The sequence below is a fragment of the Mchenga conophoros genome, linkage group LG14 (assembly GCF_057382185.1).
Source record: "Mchenga conophoros isolate Kocher_MC1m ecotype Shallow Benthic linkage group LG14, M_conophoros_male_GT1.1, whole genome shotgun sequence".
Lineage (NCBI taxonomy): Eukaryota > Metazoa > Chordata > Actinopteri > Cichliformes > Cichlidae > Mchenga > Mchenga conophoros.
In genome coordinates this window covers 27,256,948-27,277,139 of record NC_140539.1, presented here as the reverse complement: position 1 = coordinate 27,277,139, position 20,192 = coordinate 27,256,948, and the positions used below count along the sequence as shown (strand labels likewise).

General features: G+C 39.2%; 1 protein-coding gene across 3 annotated transcripts in view; it reads left to right on the top strand.

Annotated features, from left to right (window-relative positions):
- The window catches only part of alcamb (activated leukocyte cell adhesion molecule b), a 50,072-nt gene extending 39,262 nt beyond the window's left edge, over nucleotides 1–10,810 (top strand). Inside the window, exons 9-16 of one of the 3 annotated variants that reach the window (XM_085243692.1) lie at nucleotides 151–263; nucleotides 354–480; nucleotides 1,085–1,206; nucleotides 5,171–5,303; nucleotides 6,089–6,118; nucleotides 6,568–6,679; nucleotides 8,956–9,080; nucleotides 9,175–10,810. In XM_085243692.1, the coding sequence (XP_085099818.1) occupies nucleotides 151–263; nucleotides 354–480; nucleotides 1,085–1,206; nucleotides 5,171–5,303; nucleotides 6,089–6,118; nucleotides 6,568–6,679; nucleotides 8,956–9,058 (740 nt within the window). In that variant the 3' untranslated portion in view covers nucleotides 9,059–9,080; nucleotides 9,175–10,810. Of the gene's footprint in view, nucleotides 1–150; nucleotides 264–353; nucleotides 481–1,084; nucleotides 1,207–5,170; nucleotides 5,304–6,085; nucleotides 6,119–6,567; nucleotides 6,680–8,955; nucleotides 9,081–9,174 lie in introns of all 3 variants that reach the window. The other 2 variants (XM_085243691.1, XM_085243693.1) reach the window with 2 other exon arrangements.
- The last annotated feature ends 9,382 nt before the right edge of the window (nucleotides 10,811–20,192 follow it).

Sequence of the window (20,192 nt, the reverse complement as noted above, 5' to 3'; positions counted from 1 at the left end):
GGAGAAATTGTTGTGTCAGCCGCACTGCTTCTAATAAGCTGCATCTGCAGGGCTGTGAGCCAAGTGCAGAGTTATATGGTTAACAACAGAAATGTTTTGACCCTTAACAGGCCTCTGAACCATCTTTCTGCCATCCTCTCCTCTTTTCAGACTTAGACATCAATTTAAGCCCCTCTGGGAATATTGTCAAGCGCGCTGGCGAAGCCTTGAATCTGAGTCTTCAGATTGATTCTTCCGGAAAGGCAGAGGTCTCCTGGACAAAGGTAGAAGTGATCTTTTATATAACAAAGCTCCAATCATTGGGGTTTGTGCTTGTTATTGACAGCGCCGATATTCTCTTGGATTTATTTCAGAATAATGCTAAACTGGGCAAACAGCCCAACTTTACCAAGCTCGGTTACTCGGACTCTGGTCGCTATGAGTGGACGGTGACAGTTGGACACATCACCCGGACAGCTTCTTTTGATCTTACTGTCGAAGGTAAGGGTTTGAAGAAAAGTCTTACGCAGGGAGAGAAAACTGGTACCACTCTGTCTCATATTTGAAGTTAGTTAAGGTATGCAGCCAACAGGCAGTTTGTGAAGTTTAAGAATGGATGGAACAGCCTGACTTTGTCTAAGGGTAAAAACTATCAGCTTAAAGCTAACGCATTAATTAAATATGCGTTGTTGTTTTTTAATCATATAAAAATCAGTGGTTAAAAAAGTTATTTTAACAGTTTAATCAGACTCCAGATGGTTACTCGCAGCTACATCTTGTTTTTACACTTTATTTTCTGTACAAATTTTGAAAAATAAACAAGACAGAGCATGCTAATTGCTGATTTTTGGAGGCACTAGTGGGATTATTTTCCTTTGGACTGGCTCGCTGATTTTCTTTACTTCTAGTTTTCAGCCAAATGGCTAATGACTCTAGACTCATAGGGACATGAGAGTGGTATTCATCTGCTCATCTAACTCTTGGCAGGACAGCGAATATAAAATGATTTCTCTAAGAAATTCCTTTCCTCAGTCATATTTAGATGTGCCGGTGGATCGGATTAAACCATGATAAATCGAGCTTTATAACACGTGTTTCCTTACAGGTCCTGCAGTTGTAAAGAGCCTGTTCAAAAATCGCAGTAATGACGGCCAACATAAAGTCTTGACTTGTGAGGCTGAAGGCTCTCCAAAGCCAGCTGTTTCCTGGAGCATTAATGGCACCGTGGTATGTACCCTTTACGTGCTTGGAAGTTTACCTATTATCAGAATTGCAGGAAATTTATCCTTGGATAATTGTTGCAGTTTCTGAAGGTCATATCTATTAATTCTTCCTAACAGTACATAAAAGATTTGTTTTATGTGTTCGCTCCTCCTGTGCTGGCTAGGGATGGTATTGATAAGATTTTCACGATTACGATTCCATTTTCGATTCTGTTTAACGATTCGATTCTTTATCGATTCTCTTATTGATTCTTTTTAAAAAAGGAGAACACTAAGGTCGATTAGCTTAGAACTTTGTTTTATATCTTCTCTTTGAACAAGATAGAAATTTAGGAGTAACATGGCCTTACAAACCCAGCAGGGAGATCTTAAGAGATCCACAGCCAATGGGGTGTCACAGGGTCCCCAGGAAAAAAAATTGTAAATGTAAAATGATAAAATAAATATTCTTCTGTAGCAATAACAAAGTATAACATAAATTATTCTGTAGCAATTACACAAGAATATCTAGTAATGTCCCTGCCTGCAATTAAACACATTCACTTACCGAAAATCATCTGCTGTGGCAAATGGGTGCAAGCGTTTTATCACAAACTTAGTCACTGCTCGGTGACATTCGTCTATCCTGGCCTGAAAGGAGACGCTACCGGTAGACTGCAGTGAGAACTGCCAGCATCTGAGCCAACCAGACTCTGTCTCTCTCATCATGGTCACCTAAATGCACAATAATGGCAGGTTTTGTAATAAGGCAGATCGCGCTAACATAATATGCACTGTTAGTTGATTATTTACCTGCCACATTAACGGGAGAGGACGTGCAAACGTTACCGCTGCTGCTGGGTTGAGATTCACGAGTCCGGAGCGGAATTAAAAACACGACATTCATTTAAGGTCATCGTGTGTTTTGTGAGCAAATGCTTTTGCATATTCGTAGCGTTTCCTCCCTTAAATGAAATATCTACTTTGCCAGTACTGCAAGTTGCCAAACTTTTGAGCGTTTGAGCTGCTTAGGCGCCCTGCCAGGTAAATGACGCTCCGCAACGTGGTGACGTCATTCGGGGCGACTGGAATCGATAAGAGAATCGTTTGGCAAACACTTCCAACCGGTTTTCGATACCCATCCCTAGTGCTGGCACAAAAGAAAATCCTCAGAAAAAAAACTGTGTCAGACTTAAAGAGCCATGAAAGGAAAAATACTGTATTACCGGTATTAGAAAACATGCATTAGCGCCACGCTTACAGTTGTGTGAAGTCTTCAGTTTATTGTCCCATCAGAACAAACTACAAGTGTTTTTTCCCCAAGATAAATGCAGGCAGTTATTGCTTCTGTTATGGCGAAGATTGCTCTGTGGATGGTGATGACATACATCTCAGAGGCTTCACAAGATTCTGTGAATTTGAACACAGCTAAAAGCAGGTCCTTCGGGATCGATGTATACCGTTAACAAAATCAAATCTTGTGAAATGGTGAAAATATCAATGTACCTTCTGGTACTCAAGGTAAACTTGTTTATGGAATCTACACCAGGGTCGTGAGCGAGATGTGTTTGTTTTTACACAGTGCGAGCATAGCTGCTGTCAGCACATTGCAAATTCAGGGCTTCTTTTTAGTAGAAAACCAAACATTTTGCTTGTTGGGTGGCTACAAGTCATTCTTGAGAGTGTTCTTGACTTGGTTATGAAGTTGAGAAAGCTTTTTTTAAACAAGGAAAGACTTTGCATTCATCCACTTTAGTTAGCTTCTGAGCTTCTGAGAAGGAATCTATGATTCCTTCTTGTTTTAAGAATGTAGCCGACTGTTGAGTTTGCCACTTGTAAAGTTTTTGCTATCGCTCTGATAGGTATGTTTTGGGTTTTTTTTTTCATCTCTTTGGACCGCATTTAGAGACTGCCAGGGGAAACTTAGGAAATGCAACACTTGGAATCATCCCCAGATCTTTCGTCTGCTTAATTTGTCATGGAATAACAAGGGAATGGGTCTCATTTGGCTGTGAAACTGCTCATCGTTCAATTGTCCAATTACTTTTGAGTCTAAAAGTGGGTGCCTGTCAGAATCATATCCATGGTGAACTCCACCACAAATAATAAAACTACCATATAAGAAAAGCTCATTTAAATGCCTGTACAGACTATTCCCCCAAAAACATCAACTTGTTTTGTTTGTTTAATTTATCATGAGATTATAATTTTAATACTGAAATCACTCAAGTGGATGAGTTCTTATATAGCGCTTTTCTATTAAGTGCTTTTCTATTAAACATTCACATGGATGGATGCATCAGAGAGCAACTTGGGGTTAGTATTTTGCCCAAGGATACTTGGCCAGGGCCAGCCAGGGATCGAACCGCCAACCTTCCAATATAGTAGATAACCACAGTAATAACAGCAGTGAAGATGACTATTGTATCTGTACCTGTATATGAAACTGCTACAGGGTGACGTCTAATTTCAGTCACAGGACAACAGAATTCATCATCATTGCCATCCAGGGTAGTTGGAAACCAGTCATGACAAGGCGATTTCTCAGTGGCACTTACGGAAAAAGTTTCCCCCCATGTGCTTGTTAACGCGCCTGTTTTCAGTCGCAGTTGGGTGTAGCAATTTATTTGTTAAAATAACAAGATGGGTATCGGCTTTAACAAATGACCTCCACACCCCGCCCTCCTCCACCTCGAGACACTCTTGAGACTGCAGTGAGGTTTTCAAGCCATATAAAATCATTCAGAATGCTTTGAGTGTTTCTGTCCTATTTTCCCTTGAAAGCATTACTCCTTTGTTGGTGAATCAATACTGGTTGTCATAGAAATTCATCCTCACAGTGGTCCTCCTATATAAGATGGCAACAGGTTTGTGCTGCAGTAACTATTTCATTGACGTCTTTAGATTACAACGTCTGAATGTCCTCTACAAAGTAGCCAATAGATGGTTTATAAGGAGAATTTAGGTCCACTTTCGGCTTCATTAAGAGCCTGATAGGGAGCAGATGGTTGTGAATATGGAATAAAAACATCAATAGAGTTGCATGAGTTTAAAACATAGTGGCATTTGCCTTACAGCGAACCTCAGTGTATCACCAGCAGAAATGTGAAGGTGTGGCTAAACAGAGGCTGTGTGCTTAAGCCTCCTACTATTGTCTTTGTCCAGAGACAGCTCTTGCTTTTCTTTACTTTTTCCCTTTTTGCTGCACAGTGAATGAATACCCCCTGTTTTGTGCATGGCAGTTTGCACTGTTAGTATTTTCCCCAGCTGTCACACTTGTGAACTTATCTGGTCCAGGCTGTTGTGGTCAGTGTTTCGAAAGAGTACATTTCTTCATTTTCCCCGAGGCTCAAACAGTATTTTCCAGCAGCCTGTCACGAGAACAAAAATTGTCTGTTTTTTAAATGGAGCCTCTTTTTTTCTTCTTCTTTTGTTTCCACAGTCTACCTGTGTGCGCACTGATAGCAGAGTCACTCAGTGAAGCGGTGTGAATTACACATAAACCTGGGGGTGTGCGCAGGATGGTTGCAGTTCTCCTCAGCCCTTTCAGTCATTGTCTAACCACGAGAGGAACCTTAAAATCTTTAATTTACTCCAAAAAAAAAAAATACACGGAACTCTGTCAGGAAATAAAAATGCATTTTGAAAGTAACACATTTCAGCAATTTAATCCCACCGCCCCCATTCAGAAAAATGTGAAGACTTGAATACGGGATCAGTAATAAGTATTTACAAGAATGCAACATCCTTTTGTATATGCGGAGGATGTGCAAAGGGTGTTGGCAGTTTGTCTTTGTGTCTGGGGTTTTCCTCTGAGACTCAGGAGTCTATATCCCAGAGGCACACATGCTGTTTCTTTGTCATGCAAGGACTGACTCACTTACTGGTCCAACATCGCCCCCTCATGGTGCAAATCTTCTTCAAATCATCCGGATCAGATGTGCAACTATTAACATTTGTTTCTTCTCTCTCTCTCTCTCGTTACTCAGCTTGGTGAAAGTCCTTTCGTCAATGGAAAGATTACACACAAGATCAAAGTTGTGCCCTCTGCAAATCTAACTGTCCACTGTACAGTGACCAATAGGCTTGGCAATGATTCCAGAGCTATAAATGTGTCCTCTTGTAAGTACAAAGTCATAATTTGGTCCTTTTACCTCTGTCGGCTTCATTTTTCTTTCATGAAGTCACTAATCTGCCTTCCTAAGTGTTTTCCTACTGTTCTTACTAACTCTTTCCATCTGCATGTTAACTTGGCATCATGTTTACATGCTTTGACAAAACGACAATATTGTAGCAGGTATGTACACCAGGGTAAATCCACCCAGTTTGGGATTGTCTGTAGCGTGTGTGGAGTCACGTCGTTGCACACCAATTTGGTGGCCATAAGGGCAATTAGTTAAAATCAGTTGTTATTTTAGGATTTATAGTCCACTGATGAGTAAGCAGGAAAAAAACACTGTTAAATACACAATGTATCAAACATACACAAACACTAGTACGTCTTTCAAGAACTTTATGTATTGGTGGTAGTTGTCTATTAAAGTCCAGCCTTTTTACTCTCACCATCACTGTCTAACCGTAATTAGTGCATGCACTTAGCACTTAGTCCACACTCTTGTCTGACGGTATCCAAGTGTGTTTATATCACCATTTGTTCTCTCTTGCCTCCTCATTCCTGTGTGTTTGGGATGGCATTTCCACATCGTTCTTTTCTCCCCCCCCCCCCCCCCTCGCTCAGTGGGTGTATGTTGGGATGCTGGATTTAATCTGTTCCCTCTTGGAACCTCTTGCATGCAAAGTCGAGTAGATGTAGAGTAGTAATTTTTCAAGCTTGCTTTTTTGTTTTGTTTTTTTTCCCCCCCCTTCATTTCGGTTGGACGTTAATGTTATTTCATATCTGATTTCAGTAATTGAGGAGGTGAGAATGGATAAACAAGGTAAGTTGGCGCGGTCTTCCTTCTTGTAAAGAAACAGTAGAAAGTGGGTTGACGAAAGTCTATGGGGGAATCGAATGTTGCTCACTAAAAGACGGCTCTTTATCAAATATTTATCTTTAGTGTCACCTTGGACTGTAGAGCAGAAAAAACAATGTTTAGACAGTGCGCTTCTTTTAAATAAATATAGTTGTGAAGCAGTAGGAGGAATGGAGCTACCAGCATCCTGACAAGATGCCAACATTGTTCATAGTCCCATTGACGAGATTAAAGTGGGGACTGCTCCCATTAACATTCAAATCAATGAGTCATAATCATGCACAGTGCGGATGTGTCCATTCATCAATGCATTTAATGCACACCAGAGTATTTTTTTTTCTGTCCAGACTGGAGCAGCATACAGAAACATGACACTCACGCCTCTGATATTTCTGTTTTGTCTTTCTCTACAGATCAGTCGGAAGACAGCGACCAAACCAGATTGGTGGTTGGTGTTATAGTGGGTCTCCTCATCGCCACTTTGGTTATAGGACTGGCATACTGGGTTTACTCGAAGAAATCCAAGTAAGAAGCACATTTAAACAAATGCTGCTACATAAAAGTGTTCATAAAATTCACCAGTAACCCAACAAGATAAAATGAACATGAGATTACTATGTTCATGCATCGTGGTTATTCTGATTTGCTAAAACGTCCTTTTCTATTTCCAGTTAAACATATTTTATTTAGATTCAAAAACATTGCATACCTGCACTTTACATGCAGGTATATGTAGTATTCATGTAGCAGAAAGTAATTATGCGCATAACGACTTGTTAGGTACACCTTAATTGTACTGGACGCCCTCCTTTGCCTTCAGAACTGCCTTAATTCTTAACAGGAAACATTCCTCTGAGGTTTTAGTCTATATCGACATGACAGCACCATGTAGGTTCTGCCAAGGTGTGCCAGGAAAAATATCTCCCACATCATTAACCCTCCACCAGCAGCCTGAGCCATTTAACAGGGCAGGATGAATCAATGTTATTTATGCCAAATTCAGACCGTAACCATCTGAACGGCGCAGCAGGAATTGAGACTCATCAGAGGAGGAAACATTTTTTCCAATCATCGGGTTGTTGTTTTCCAATTTTGGTGAGAGTTTACAAACTATAGCCTCAGGTTCCTGATCTTAGCTGACAGGAATGGCATCCAGCGTGGTCTCCTGCTGCTGTTGCCCATCTGCTTCTACATTAGGCATTTTGTTAATTGAGAGATGCGCTCCTGCATGCCTTGGTTGTAAGAACTGGTTATTTGAGTTACTGTTGTCTTCTTATCAGCTTGAAGTAGCCTGACCGTTTTCCTCTGACCTCTGGCATCACCAGGACGTTTTTGCTCAAAGAACTGCACATAACTGGAGATTTTTTTTTTTTTTTTTTTTCAAATTTGGGAAAACCTTAGCAGATCAGCAGTTTGTGAAATCAGACCATCTGGCATCAACAACCGAGCCACGCGCAAAGTCACTTTTAAATCACCTTCCCTATTCTGATGCCCGGTTTGGACTTCAGCAGCCATGTCTACATGCCTAAATACATAGACTTGCTGCCATGTGATTGGTTGATTAAATATTTGTATTAACAAGAAACTGAACAGGCATACCTAATGTAGCTTCTGATATGAACTCCTCTTGCCAACAACATGTATAATTCAAAAAGCAGTTCTCTACTGCTGGAATAACACTGTTTGGCATGAGGTTTTTAGTTTATAAACAAATGGATATTTGATTAAATGCTCTGTTTTAAAATATGAGATACGGACCATATGAGGATACTAAAATAAAAGCAATTAACTCAAAATTTAATTTTCATCCAAGACCAGTTAATAGAAGCAGTAATTTATTCAGCTGTTGATGTACTTGAATAAATTTTCCAATTAGCCATAGCTGAGAGTTACAAGAAAACTGATGTCGCTCTCAGATCTGTGCAGTAAATATAAAGTTGGACTTAACATTAACACTCAAAGAGACGGAAACAAGTGGCTAATGTGGAAATTTAGTTTACAAGCCAGACGAGGTTTGAGACTATTGAGTCACCGGAGCGTTGTCGGCTTTCACGCACCAGGCGCCTCAGCACTCAGCGACTGCACTGAGTAGCTGTGGTTTCTAAATGCTTCCACTTTGCAATAATAACACTTGCAGATGATTGTGGAATATCCAGGAGGAAGAGATTTCACAACGTTGGTGCAACTTGTGTTATACTATCACATAAGCACACTAAACTTCAGTGAGATCTTTATAACAAGCTCCTTGAATTCCTTTACAAATATTTATAAAGACATATTGGACAGGTGCTCTGTTTCATATACCTGTAGAACATAAACACTTGAATTAAAAGATTAGGAGATGTGGTCGAGTATTTTTGTACAACTAGAGTTTGGACACAGCCAGACTCGCCGTTTCACTATTCATCCTATTCTAACCTTGTATACGGGTAGTATTGATCTTCTAATCTTACTTTTGGCAGTTCCTTCAAATGAATTAACAAATTAAAATACATGGTAAAATAAATAAAAAAATCATTGCGGTTAATGTAGGCTTTTAAGGACTATTAAGGGCTTGGGTACCTGGGCAGTGCTCCATTTTGCTTGCTTGTTAATCAGTCTTCCATTTGCCAAATTAAAGGAGTTTGCTCTTGATTGATTGTGAACTATAGTGTAAGTACACAGCAGCTGTAGATGGATAGCTTCCCTTTAGCCTAAGTGGGCAGTTTATACCGTGAGTTCTGCACACGTGTAGTAAGCAGTCACACCGTCATATCATCATGCAAGGACCGGTTAATAAACGACTGTTTTAATCGAAACAGGCAAGGAAGCTGGAAGACCGGCGAGAAGGAGTGCGGGTCCTCCGAGGAGGAGAAAAAGCTGGAGGAGAAAGTGGAGGAAAACAGCCAAAAAGCTGAGGTGTAAAGAAACAGCGGCGATGCGAAAGGTAGAGCAAGACATTTCCACCATGCACATAAAGAGTTTGACGTAAAAAGTTGTGCAAAAAAATTAATAAGACATTTTTAATCTTTCCCTTCCAGTGAGAACGTGGAACTTTTGCACATTTCTCTTCACCTCTGTCTTTAGGGAGGGAGGGGGGGGAAAGAGTGTACACTGGGATGAAGACCGTTTGGATTTGGTTTCAGGGAGAATTTTACTAAAAACAAACAAAAAAAGCATATCCAAACATCTCCCCAAGCCCATCAACCCCTCACTCCTCCCATTCCTAAAAAAAAAAGAAAAAGAAAAAAAAAAGAATGGATACTGTATGTGATATACATAGCCTGTCTGCACTACTGATACATGTGTAAACCTGTCTACTATTAGGATTCATGTTTGTTAGAATGGAAATTGGAAAGCTGAGAAAATGCAAAATCACTACTAGACCAGTTGCCTTTGATGTAAGGATGTGTAGGCCAGCGTTAGTCTGTGTTCGACTTTTTCGGCCCTCGGGACATAGCAGGGACCAAGGGACATTACTGCCATAGTTTGGTTTTTTTCTGCTTTGTTTTTTGTTATTTCACCTCATCACACTCAAACAACCTCTGCCTTTGACATCAAGGTCATAAATCCATTCACTTCTATCATTATTTCAGTTTGTTCATTCAGGTAAAAAAAAAAAAAAAAGCTGAGAAATTGATAAAATCCTGAAAGGGCTAAGGGTATTAGCATTAGTTTTAGATGTTGTATATCAGCAAGGACATGATGTTTCACAAAGGTGTTTTTTAATTATTATTATTATTATTTGATTGTGTGTAACCAGGGGAGAAAATTAATTTTGCCTCGTCTTTTCGCCAACGTTCTTTACATTCAGCGTAGCCACCTAACGACACAAGCAGGTAGATTATTGGGAGAATGTATAGCACAGTTTAAACCTTCTTTTATTGGCTGTAGTTTGGCTGCACACGTGTTTTTTGTTTTTGCATGAAAGCAACATAAAGTTCACTTTCATGCTTTTCTTTAAAAAAAAATAGTAGTAAGGAAAAGGTTGTTTTTATGTAACTCCTCTATGAGTTTGTGCTCCATCAGTGTTGAGGTACGAGTGTTCATTCTGTAGCTGTGGCATACTTCTGTAATCAAAGACACCCAGTGAGCGGGATGTTTGTCTTAAAGTAGCCTTTACGATATGTTTGCCTTCTTTTAAAAATCTACCTGTAACAGCTTAAGTTTGTGATGTGCACTAGGGTTCATGTTTCATGTCGAGTTTGTGTAGAATACGATGGAATACCTGCAGCTGTACATGTCACGGTTTTGGTCCCTTAAGAGCATTTAATGAATTTGAAAAAGCAACGAGGCCAGGATGTAGTTGTGACGTACGTGATTTTACTTTTCCTTTTTGCTATTTATATTGTACAAGACTAAAATATCCTGGTAGGCGCATTCAATAATGGTCACATAACTCATGTCTCGGATTTAAACCACTGATAAATTGCTTGCAGACTCTACAAAAAATGTCATTAAGTTCTGAGTCATCGGTAGTTTGCTCTGTGTCTGGTTGAATAATATATTCAGCATGTGAGAATCTCAGACCTCCAAGCTGCTGTTTGTTGCCTACCTTGTGTAAAACCATCTGATTGGAAGATTGACCAAAGAAAGTGAACATTGCCATGCAAGTATTGTAAATATCTGATGTTTGTTTTTGTACTTTTGTTTAAAATAAAGTGTACATTTGGAACAGTTATGTCCACTCAATGTTAATTATGTTGTTATCATTTTTCTCGTTTTTTCATCTGGTCATCTTTTGAAATAAAAATCAACACGGTTCGGGTCTTTCTTTTTCATTTCACTCGCACGCATACGCAGAAAACACTGACGGCACAGAGTTAATGTACAGTGACTGGTTGAGTGATAACAAATCTGTCAATACTGCAGAAAATATGCAGAAAACAAGGAAAGTGATGAGTTTTGAGGAACAGTTAATGAGACTCAGTCTTGAAATTTGAAAAATATTCCTGCATTAGACATACAAAATTACAAAACCTGACCTTTTGTTGTTATTACCAGTGGAAACTATTGTAAATATATTCAGTCCTTTCATCTGTCTTTTTAGGGGAAGGCAGGATTTAGTCCTGTTTCCATGAATTATTCAAAAAAAAAAAAAAACAGTTAAAATATTTGGCCACAAAACTTAGCAGAATTTTGGATTTGATCCAAAACCCATCTGAGATTTTGCCATGGGCAGGATCTACACAGACATTATTACTACAGCATGTCTGCAGTATCAGGTTTCCATCTCCTTCCAGAAATTGACTTTGACATTTTGGAGTAGGTGTTATGTCAGGATGAATATGGATGAACAGGTACAGTGGCACGAAAAAGGTATTGAACCCCATCCCAATTTTTTTGTGTATGTGTGTCTGTGTGTGCATCTCTTACTAAACTGTCAGATCTTAGGAATGACTTGTCTTGCTGCATAATGCAGCTGAACCTGAGCTCCAGCTCAGACCGGTGACCTGATGTTCTCCTTCAGGATTTTCTGTCAGACGCTGGAATTAATGTTTCTCTCAATTGTGGCAAGCCCCCCGACCTTGAAGCTGCAAAGCTGTCCCACAGCATTACTCTGCCACCTCCATGCATGACTGAAAGTATAATGGCCGTTTTGTTGTATTCTCTATTTAGTTTGTCAGCTCTAATGATCCCCTGTCTTCCAGTCACTTAAGCATTCTCTCAAAAGGTCTTAGGTATATTAAAGTGAACTGTAGCAAAATCCAAATGAAGCTTAATCTTCCTCTGGGTTGGCAGTGATTTACTTTGGCACACTCCCATGGAGGCCATGTTTGCCCAGTGTCTTTCAGACAGTAGAATATTGAACTTTATTGATAAGAGAAAGGCCTGAAGTTCCTCTGGTCTTCTGGGAATTCCTGTCACCCAGGTGCTGTTTGGCAAAACCTGAGAGGGCAGCCACTACTAGGAAGGCTCACTGCTGTTGCGAGGCTTCTGCATTTGAAGATGGGTCTCTAATCTGATTAGTCTCAGAGATGCAGAAACTTATTTATTAACCTCTCCTTTTTTGACATTATGATCTACTAGTTAGATCTTTTGGTAAACTTCATGCTACCGGAAAGTCCTAATTTGATTGGTAAATGCTATTTGCCAGGTGTCAGTTTGTATAGCTGATACTATATTTTAGAGTTTTGGTAACCAAGAGGATATGTGCTTTTTTGTTTTAACATATTTTATTAGATAAGCTTTGTTGCTTCAGCAGTTATTGCTTGGGTTTCATAAACTGAAGTTTATTTTATTTTTTTAAATCAGACAGTTTAGGATGAGATGCATACAAATAAAGAATACATGGAGAGGGCTTAAATATTTCAGTTAAATATTCAGTTTTGAGATCCCTTTTTTCTTCCATGTCAAAGTGAAATATTGCACTTTTCGCTTCACTGCATTTATTTCAAAGCTCCTAACATGTACCTCTGGCCTACACTTCAAATGCACAACCTATGAAGAGCACATGAAACAGGGTGTTGTGGAGTAAACTGCACAAGCCGATGTACAAGACTTCAACAGGGGGAGGACACACAGAGGCAAAGTAAAACCCAAATCTGTAATCCAGACAGGCAGAGGTCATACAAGTGTGATCAGTCAGCAAGAGTAAACTAAACCAGGAGGGCACAGGCAAAAGACTAAGTCCATAAAACAGCCCAAAAGGTCACACACACACACACACACGGAAGTCAACAATTAAACACAAAGGATGCGAGAAAATTCCAGGAAGACTTGACTGAACAAGAAAATCTGGCAACTTGAACATGAGCAACTGCAAGTGTATACGCACACACTGAGTGTGACTAATACAACACAGATGAGGTTGACCAGAATGGACCATACAATTATTAAAGGGTTAATAATAATACACAAAGAACAATAATTAGAAAAAAAAACAGGAAAGGATTTATCATAAACACGACAACATATAGCTTGATGGCATGTCAAATCTCTCACTCAGTGAACTGGACCAAAGCTTAACATAAATATCACTCTGAAGGGGAAGGGGAGGGGGGTAGCAGAAGATCTTTATTCTCTATAATATTCAGATCAGTATATTTATTAATGTGTGCTGTGCTTCTACTGATGTCTGTGTGGGTTTTATTATTGTGCTTTAGTTAAGTTGTATGTTTAGCTTCAATAAACAGAAGGGAATGAATCTGCAATTGGAGCGAGCCATCAAAGCCTGGGAGGACAGGGTCCAAGCCATGCAGGCAAAGACACATTTTATATGCCATTAACTGAAGAATGTTTACTTTAACTGATTTAAACATCAATGTGATTTTTTATACACTCTGAGGCAAGTTTATTTCTTAAATAATCACTGTCATTCACTGGTTCGTTCAATAAGACAGCAGCAGAAATCACGTGATTAGTCATTCTTCTCCTTTGCAGCACTATCTCCGTCTTAACTTTGCTCGGAATAAAGGCAACATAACAACCAACATTAGCATTTGCTGCCACCATGTGGCCAAAGATTTAACAGCAATGGGTAGTGACGGCGTCAAAGGAAAGAAAAGTTTTTGTTTTTGTTTCTGTGTTTCTAAAACTAATCAGAAGTTCACCAAACGTACCACATGCAAGCTACACAAATGACTTATATGATGTTTTGAATTAACATTATTTAGTCCTAAAAATGACTTCACTTACATTGTGTTTGATGCTTCACTAACCACTGCAGTATACTAAGAAGCAAACTACAGCAAGTAGGAACACTGTGGAATAGGAAAAAGAGTGGAAATTGTAAAAGACACATTTATAAGTTGATCCACTGATAAATGAGGGACATCTGCACTTTTACAGGGAGAACATTAAAAAACAACAACAACAACAAAAAACTAATGAAAAACTGGTTTTATGTCTGTCTTTAGTGGATACAGTGTTGAGAGAGTTCATGCAGATTTGTCATCTGGTGTGTTGTAACTGTATAAATAAAAAGAAGACCTGCAAAAAAAGGTTTTGTCTTTGTTTTTGAGTCACATTTGCTTGTTGAAGATCAACAGGAAGTTCAAAATAAAAATAAAGAAGACAAAAGACAAACCAACGAGGAAAGGGGCAAAGTTTCTGTGTTTCTTTTCTAAATATCGACTACATCGATTTTCTTTCCACTTCATTGTATATTTTCATCCACTTCTGCTTAAAAATATAAATTGAACCAGATTAGTGAGGCAAGTTCTATATCTACTGATCCATTTTATTCTGCTTATCCACTTTAGGGTCACAACTGGGTCTAATTGTTTCAAATTAAAGCAACAAAAATATTGATAATAAAAAGTCTTAACAGAATTAATTTCCTTGAGCCATATTGAGAATAAATGATTGCACGTGTAAATGATAATTTGTTGGCTTCCACTGTGTTTTAACTTGCCATTTGTCACATGTGATTAAACAAAAGCCCAAAGAGCACAATCACAGTACTTACTAGTGTGAAAACGTGATTCAATAACTTGGATTCAGTTCCCAGAAGCGTTTTTCGAATGCACTGATCATAATTTCATCAATTTGAGGTTCGTTATGAAGGGGAAAAGCCTAGAATTTTGAGGAGATCTCTTCCAGCTTTTTATGAGTACAACTTCTGGGTGCACATACACATATTGAAATAACACAATCATTAGTGAAAATTTAAATGCAAAGCTGCAACAGTTCTTAACTAAGACCTTCAGCTGGTTTACTTTGCATCATTTGTTATGCCCTCTAAATGTTACCTGTCCTCTTTATTGATGAAACCCTTTCTCCTCATTTGAATTAATCAATTTAATCTGTGTTTTCCAAATCCCGTGGATGGCAGGTACAAAAGGTTAAAAACATGGGAAATTGTTTTCTATGTTGTTGTTGTTCCTTTTCTGTGCTGTTTGAATGTAACGTTTGGTTTGACTGTATCATGCATGAATCTTGGGAGGGATGTAGAGATCTTTGGTTTTATTTTTATTAGTGTCTCTGTAGCGATTGTTGAGGTTGAGGTCACCTCATGGCTCTAAATTGGCTGTAGGTGTGAATGTGAGAAAGGTGAGCGCTTAAAGTGACCAAACTAATATCGTGTGTTGAATCTGCAAATGTGATGCGTAGTATAAGGTGCTCTGAGAAGTCCACGAGACTAGGTAAGTGCTTTATGCCAGAGCCAGACTCCTGGTCCATTCCATTTAAGCCCATAAATTAAATATAAACTTATAGCCACTTTATTAGGTACACAGTTGAATCACTGTTGGAGGCAGCAGTAACTCAAATAACCAATTGTTACAGCAAGAGTATGCAGAAGTGCATCTCTGAACACACAACGTACAGAAGATGCAGCAGCAAAACACCACACCAGGTGCGACTCAGCTAAGAAGTGGAAACTGTGGCTGCAGGCTCACCAAAACTGGACAATAGAAGATTGGAAAAAGAGACTTGATTTCTACTGTGAGATTCAGGCGGTAGAGTCAGAAAATGGTGTAAACAACATAAAATTTTTGATCTCAAAGGAATTTTTCCACTACCTTGTTGAATTGGTGCCAAGAAAAATCAAGGCAGCTCTGATGGTCAGAGGCATCCAACACAGTAGTAGCAAGGTGTACCTAATAAAGAGTAGGTCAAACAAAACAACTTTGGACATGGCTTTTCTTTAATGCATTACTAATGTCCTGGCTCAGAGGTGGTTCTGTTTTACTTGGTGACTGCTACTGCTAGTCTGACCAAGAAGGTAAAATGAGATCATTTCATATCTCAGTATTGAGGAAAAGAAGTCAGGAATGATAACAAAAAAGAGAAAAATTACAAGAAAAAGCTAAAAAAAAAAAAAAAAAGCAAACTCATATAGGAGTGGGTAATAGAAAATGTCAGAACAGGTTGTGTTACACTTGTATTCGTATACCGGTAAATTTTCATCCTTAATCTCCACCCAGATATGTTTAACAGAATTTGTTTCTAAGTATTCAGGCATAGGATTCACCACATCAACTAACTAAGCTCATTGTTTCTCAAATGAACATATCATAAAAATGACTTTGTTTTTTTAGCCCTATCCACAAGATGCAAGAATGGACACAATATTCATCTAAATTGCTCATAGCTCTTGGAAGCCATCAAGTGACACTATCTGTCTTGATGCAGCGTCACGGTGCACCTGCAGAAACCTTGAGTATAAAAAAGACACACACAAAAGGTTATCTATGACCCAATAAATGATAACATGGTGGTGTGGTAACTGCCAGTTAATACAGAAATTAAATCTTTAATGCAGGGATTTCCTAGAGGCTAAAACATTCTTATATCCAGCAGATTTCATCTCTTTTGTATGGTTTACCTTCTTTTTCTGGTTAGATAAGATAAGATAAGATAAGGATAAGATAACTCTTTATTGTCATTGCACAGTCATCAGAATCAGAATACTTTATTAATCCCGAAGGAAATTAGGGAAATACATAGTACAATAGTACAATGAAATTGGAAAACTGTCCTACGTCTGCACTACATATAACACAACTACATTTTGGCAAGTCCCATAAAAGTGGATGGAGTAAAATCGGCCAATGGAACTTTAATTTGTGCAAAACATAAAGACAGTCCAAAGATTCACAAAAATAAGATTTCTCAGTCAGCTAGTGAACAGTCCCATATGCAGTCGTTCAGATGGCATAAATGGTCATGATTAATTATCAGTATTAGATAGGGTATCAGCAGGAATGACAGTCTTACACCATCATAGTGATGGACCCAAATGGTTTCTTCTATATTAATGGCAGACAGAAGCCCAAGGCTGCTGGGGCCATTTCCAGCACGTCTTCAGTACAAATTGGTCCTGGCTTCACAAAATGTACATGTGCTGGAGCACGTATTGAAACCAGGGGTTCCTTTACCTGCTGCATGTTTGTGAAAATCAACCCACGCTGATTTTTGGGGGAACCATTTGAGTTTTGGGGATATTTTGGAGAATTATTTAAGTGAAAACATTGATCATAAACACTGATGACTGATCATAATTAATTTTCAGTCTATAATTATATAAACTACATGTGTTCAGTTATTGTACATACTATCAGTACTCAACTCTTCCTGCTTGTCTCTTCAATGGAGCATGAGACAAAAGAGGAAAAGGAGTTTAATCACCTGCTGAAGCGCCCCTGGGGCAAACCAGCGTGACTGGTTAGGGCACTTCAGTCAAACTAATTCTATTATCTGTAAACATTTAAAGGTTTTATATGATTTTAATATCTATATGAATCCATGTTCGCGTAAATATTTATTCTTTGTATCATATTTTGTTTGGTGTTATGTATTCCAGATACGTGAAACAGGTAGAGTATGAAGGGAAAGCAGTTGTTTCCTGAGGGATTAGTGTGCTTGTGAAGTCCTGCTGTTTAACAATAAAAGCCACAAGTTGGTGCTTGAATTTTATTTCAGCCCCATGCCCCTTTGTTTAAAGCTTGATGCTACTGTCAGTTGAACTGATCATTCAGAATGGAGTCTGTTTTGTATTTTGTCACTCAACTGGATGTATGGCACACTCAGAGTCTCCTAATATGGAATCCACACAGCCAGCAGATGTCATAAGTTTACAACTTCCCTTTCATTATAATGAACTGAACCTCTTGCGACCTTTTAAAGTAAAATTCACTGCTGCGTGCAGTACATGTGTCAAGATAAATATTGCTTTAGGGGCATTTTTCAGACAATAGGTTTCGCTGTTAAATGAGTGTTTGACCTGAAAATGAGCAAATGAGCAAGCAAAACTTTACAGTTTCCCAGATGCTAGTTAAACATCCAGTTTAAAATTAGATATGCGGGCTTTATTAGAAAATTATGCAAACTCCTTGCCTCAAACTCCTTGTCTCTTGTTAAGCGCTTAACAAGAGTGATATATTATATTAACTTTGTTTATTTTGTGGTTGCAGTACTTAAGAACATTTACCAGGACTCATTATCACTGCAGTCATCTCAGTCATGGTGGCCTGTTGCTCAAACTGTTGTTGAAGACACAGACACTGGAAACCATGTTACAAATGCACGACTCGTGATAATGACATGAGTCTTACAGCTACAGATAACTAAGTAAACTTTAAAACTTCTGCAGTAGAAATGAATTTAAATAAACTAATTTAAATTCATTTAATCTGCTTTATTTCTATAGCCTAAAAATATCACAAAACAGGCGTAACAATGAAAAATGTCAGTTACAGTTAGAAAAGGTCATTGTTTGCACTTACAGTAAGTAATTATCCCATTCCACTACACAGTCTGCTTTTGTCTCGTTGTTTAGCTGTTAAGATATCTTTAGTCAATATTTCTGTGTTTATAAAGTGTTTATTTCACGATAGTAGGAAATAAACTCCCAGACCATTCCAGTAAACTCAAGACACTAGCATGAGATTTCCTGGCTCAACTTGTTTCTCCAGCTCTGAGATGTCTGAATCTTTAAGTGTTTGTCTGTTATATGTAATCATTATTCAGACAAGTCCTGCAACTGTTACCTGCTCAAGACCTCACTGACGTACATCACCGTATGTAAATGTTCAACCACAGCTTTCTAAATACTCTTTGTTTTAAACTCTTTCTATAATACATGAGCCAATGCTTATTGTGTTAGTTTCAATTGATGTGGCTTAATATTCTACCAGGGCATGTATATGTTTGGCTTAATATAAAAGTAAACTGAAAAACTAAGTTCACTCCATGATTCAACAGCTTCTACATCTTTAACTTGAAGTAACTGTTTTCTGTATGACTTTAACAGTCTCTCACATCATTGTGGGAGGATTTTATTGCACTCTTCTTTACAATGTTGCTTCATTCATTTATACACAGCTCTCTTAAAGTCTTGCCTCTTTGACTGGGCCACTGCAGCGCCTTAATTCTTATATTTTTCAGCCATTGTGTTTTAGACCTGCAGCCATGCTTGGGAATATTCTTCTGTCTAACCCAGTTTTATCTGTCGCATTTGGTGCTAGAACACTTTGGTACACAGAGAAGTTCATGGCTGACTTAATGCTGCAAACCTAGTCCAAACCATCACGCCTCCGCCACCGTGCTCGAAAGTTGTTCTTTATGCTCATGTTTGTTTGGTTTTCCAAGAACTGTGTATTATGGTCAAACATCAAACAAACAACAACAAAGCCAAACACTTTGGTATCATCTGTCCAAGGAGATCACTTCAGAAGTTTTGTAGTTTATTCAGAGGTAACTTTGTAAACTGAAGCACTACCATGTTCTTTTCTCTACCAAGTTCCTCATAATTGTTCAGGCTTTTTCTAATTGTAGTGTCATTAACTTTAACATTTAACATAGTAACTGAGGCCTGTAGTGTGTGAGATGTAGCTCTTGGCAGTTTTGTTGTTGTTTTGTTTTGGGGTTTTTTTTGGGGGGGGGGGTTGTATCACCAGACCTGCGACCATATGTTCAGGACACTCGGGTAAAGAGAGGGGCTGAGCTGTCAGTTGAGTTGGATCAGGTGGCGGGGGAGGACGCTGGACAGACCCGGTGCACCTAAGCGCGTAGTGAGGGTGTGCTGGGAAGGCCTAGCAGAGGCCCCATTCCTTGAGATCTTCAACGCACATCTCCGGCAGAGCTTCAACGGCATTCTGAGGGAGACTGGGGACATTGAGTCCAAATGGACCATGTTCAGCATCTCCATTGCCGAAACTGCTGCATTGAGCTGCAAGGTGGTTGGTGCCTGTTGTTGTGGTAACCCCCGAACCAAATGGTGGACACCAGAGGTGAAGGGAGCCACCAGGCTGAAGAAGAAGTCCTATCGGGCTTGGTTAACCTGTGGGACTTCGGAGGCAGCTGACATGTACCGACAGGCCAAGCTGAATGTGGCTCGGGCAGTGGCTGAAGCAAAAACTCGGGTGTGGGAGGAGTTCGGAGAGGCCATGGAAAAAGACTTTCGGACTGCCTCAAAGAGATTCTGGCAAACCGTCAGACGTCTCAGGAGGGGAAAGTGGTGCTGGTATAGTGTATAGTGCTGGCGGAGCGCTGCTGACTTCGACTGAGAAAATTGTCAGGTGATGGAAGGAATACTTCGAGGACCTCCTTAATCCCACTGACACGTCTTCCGAGGAGGAAGCAGAGTCTGGGGATGAGGGGGATGACCCGCCAA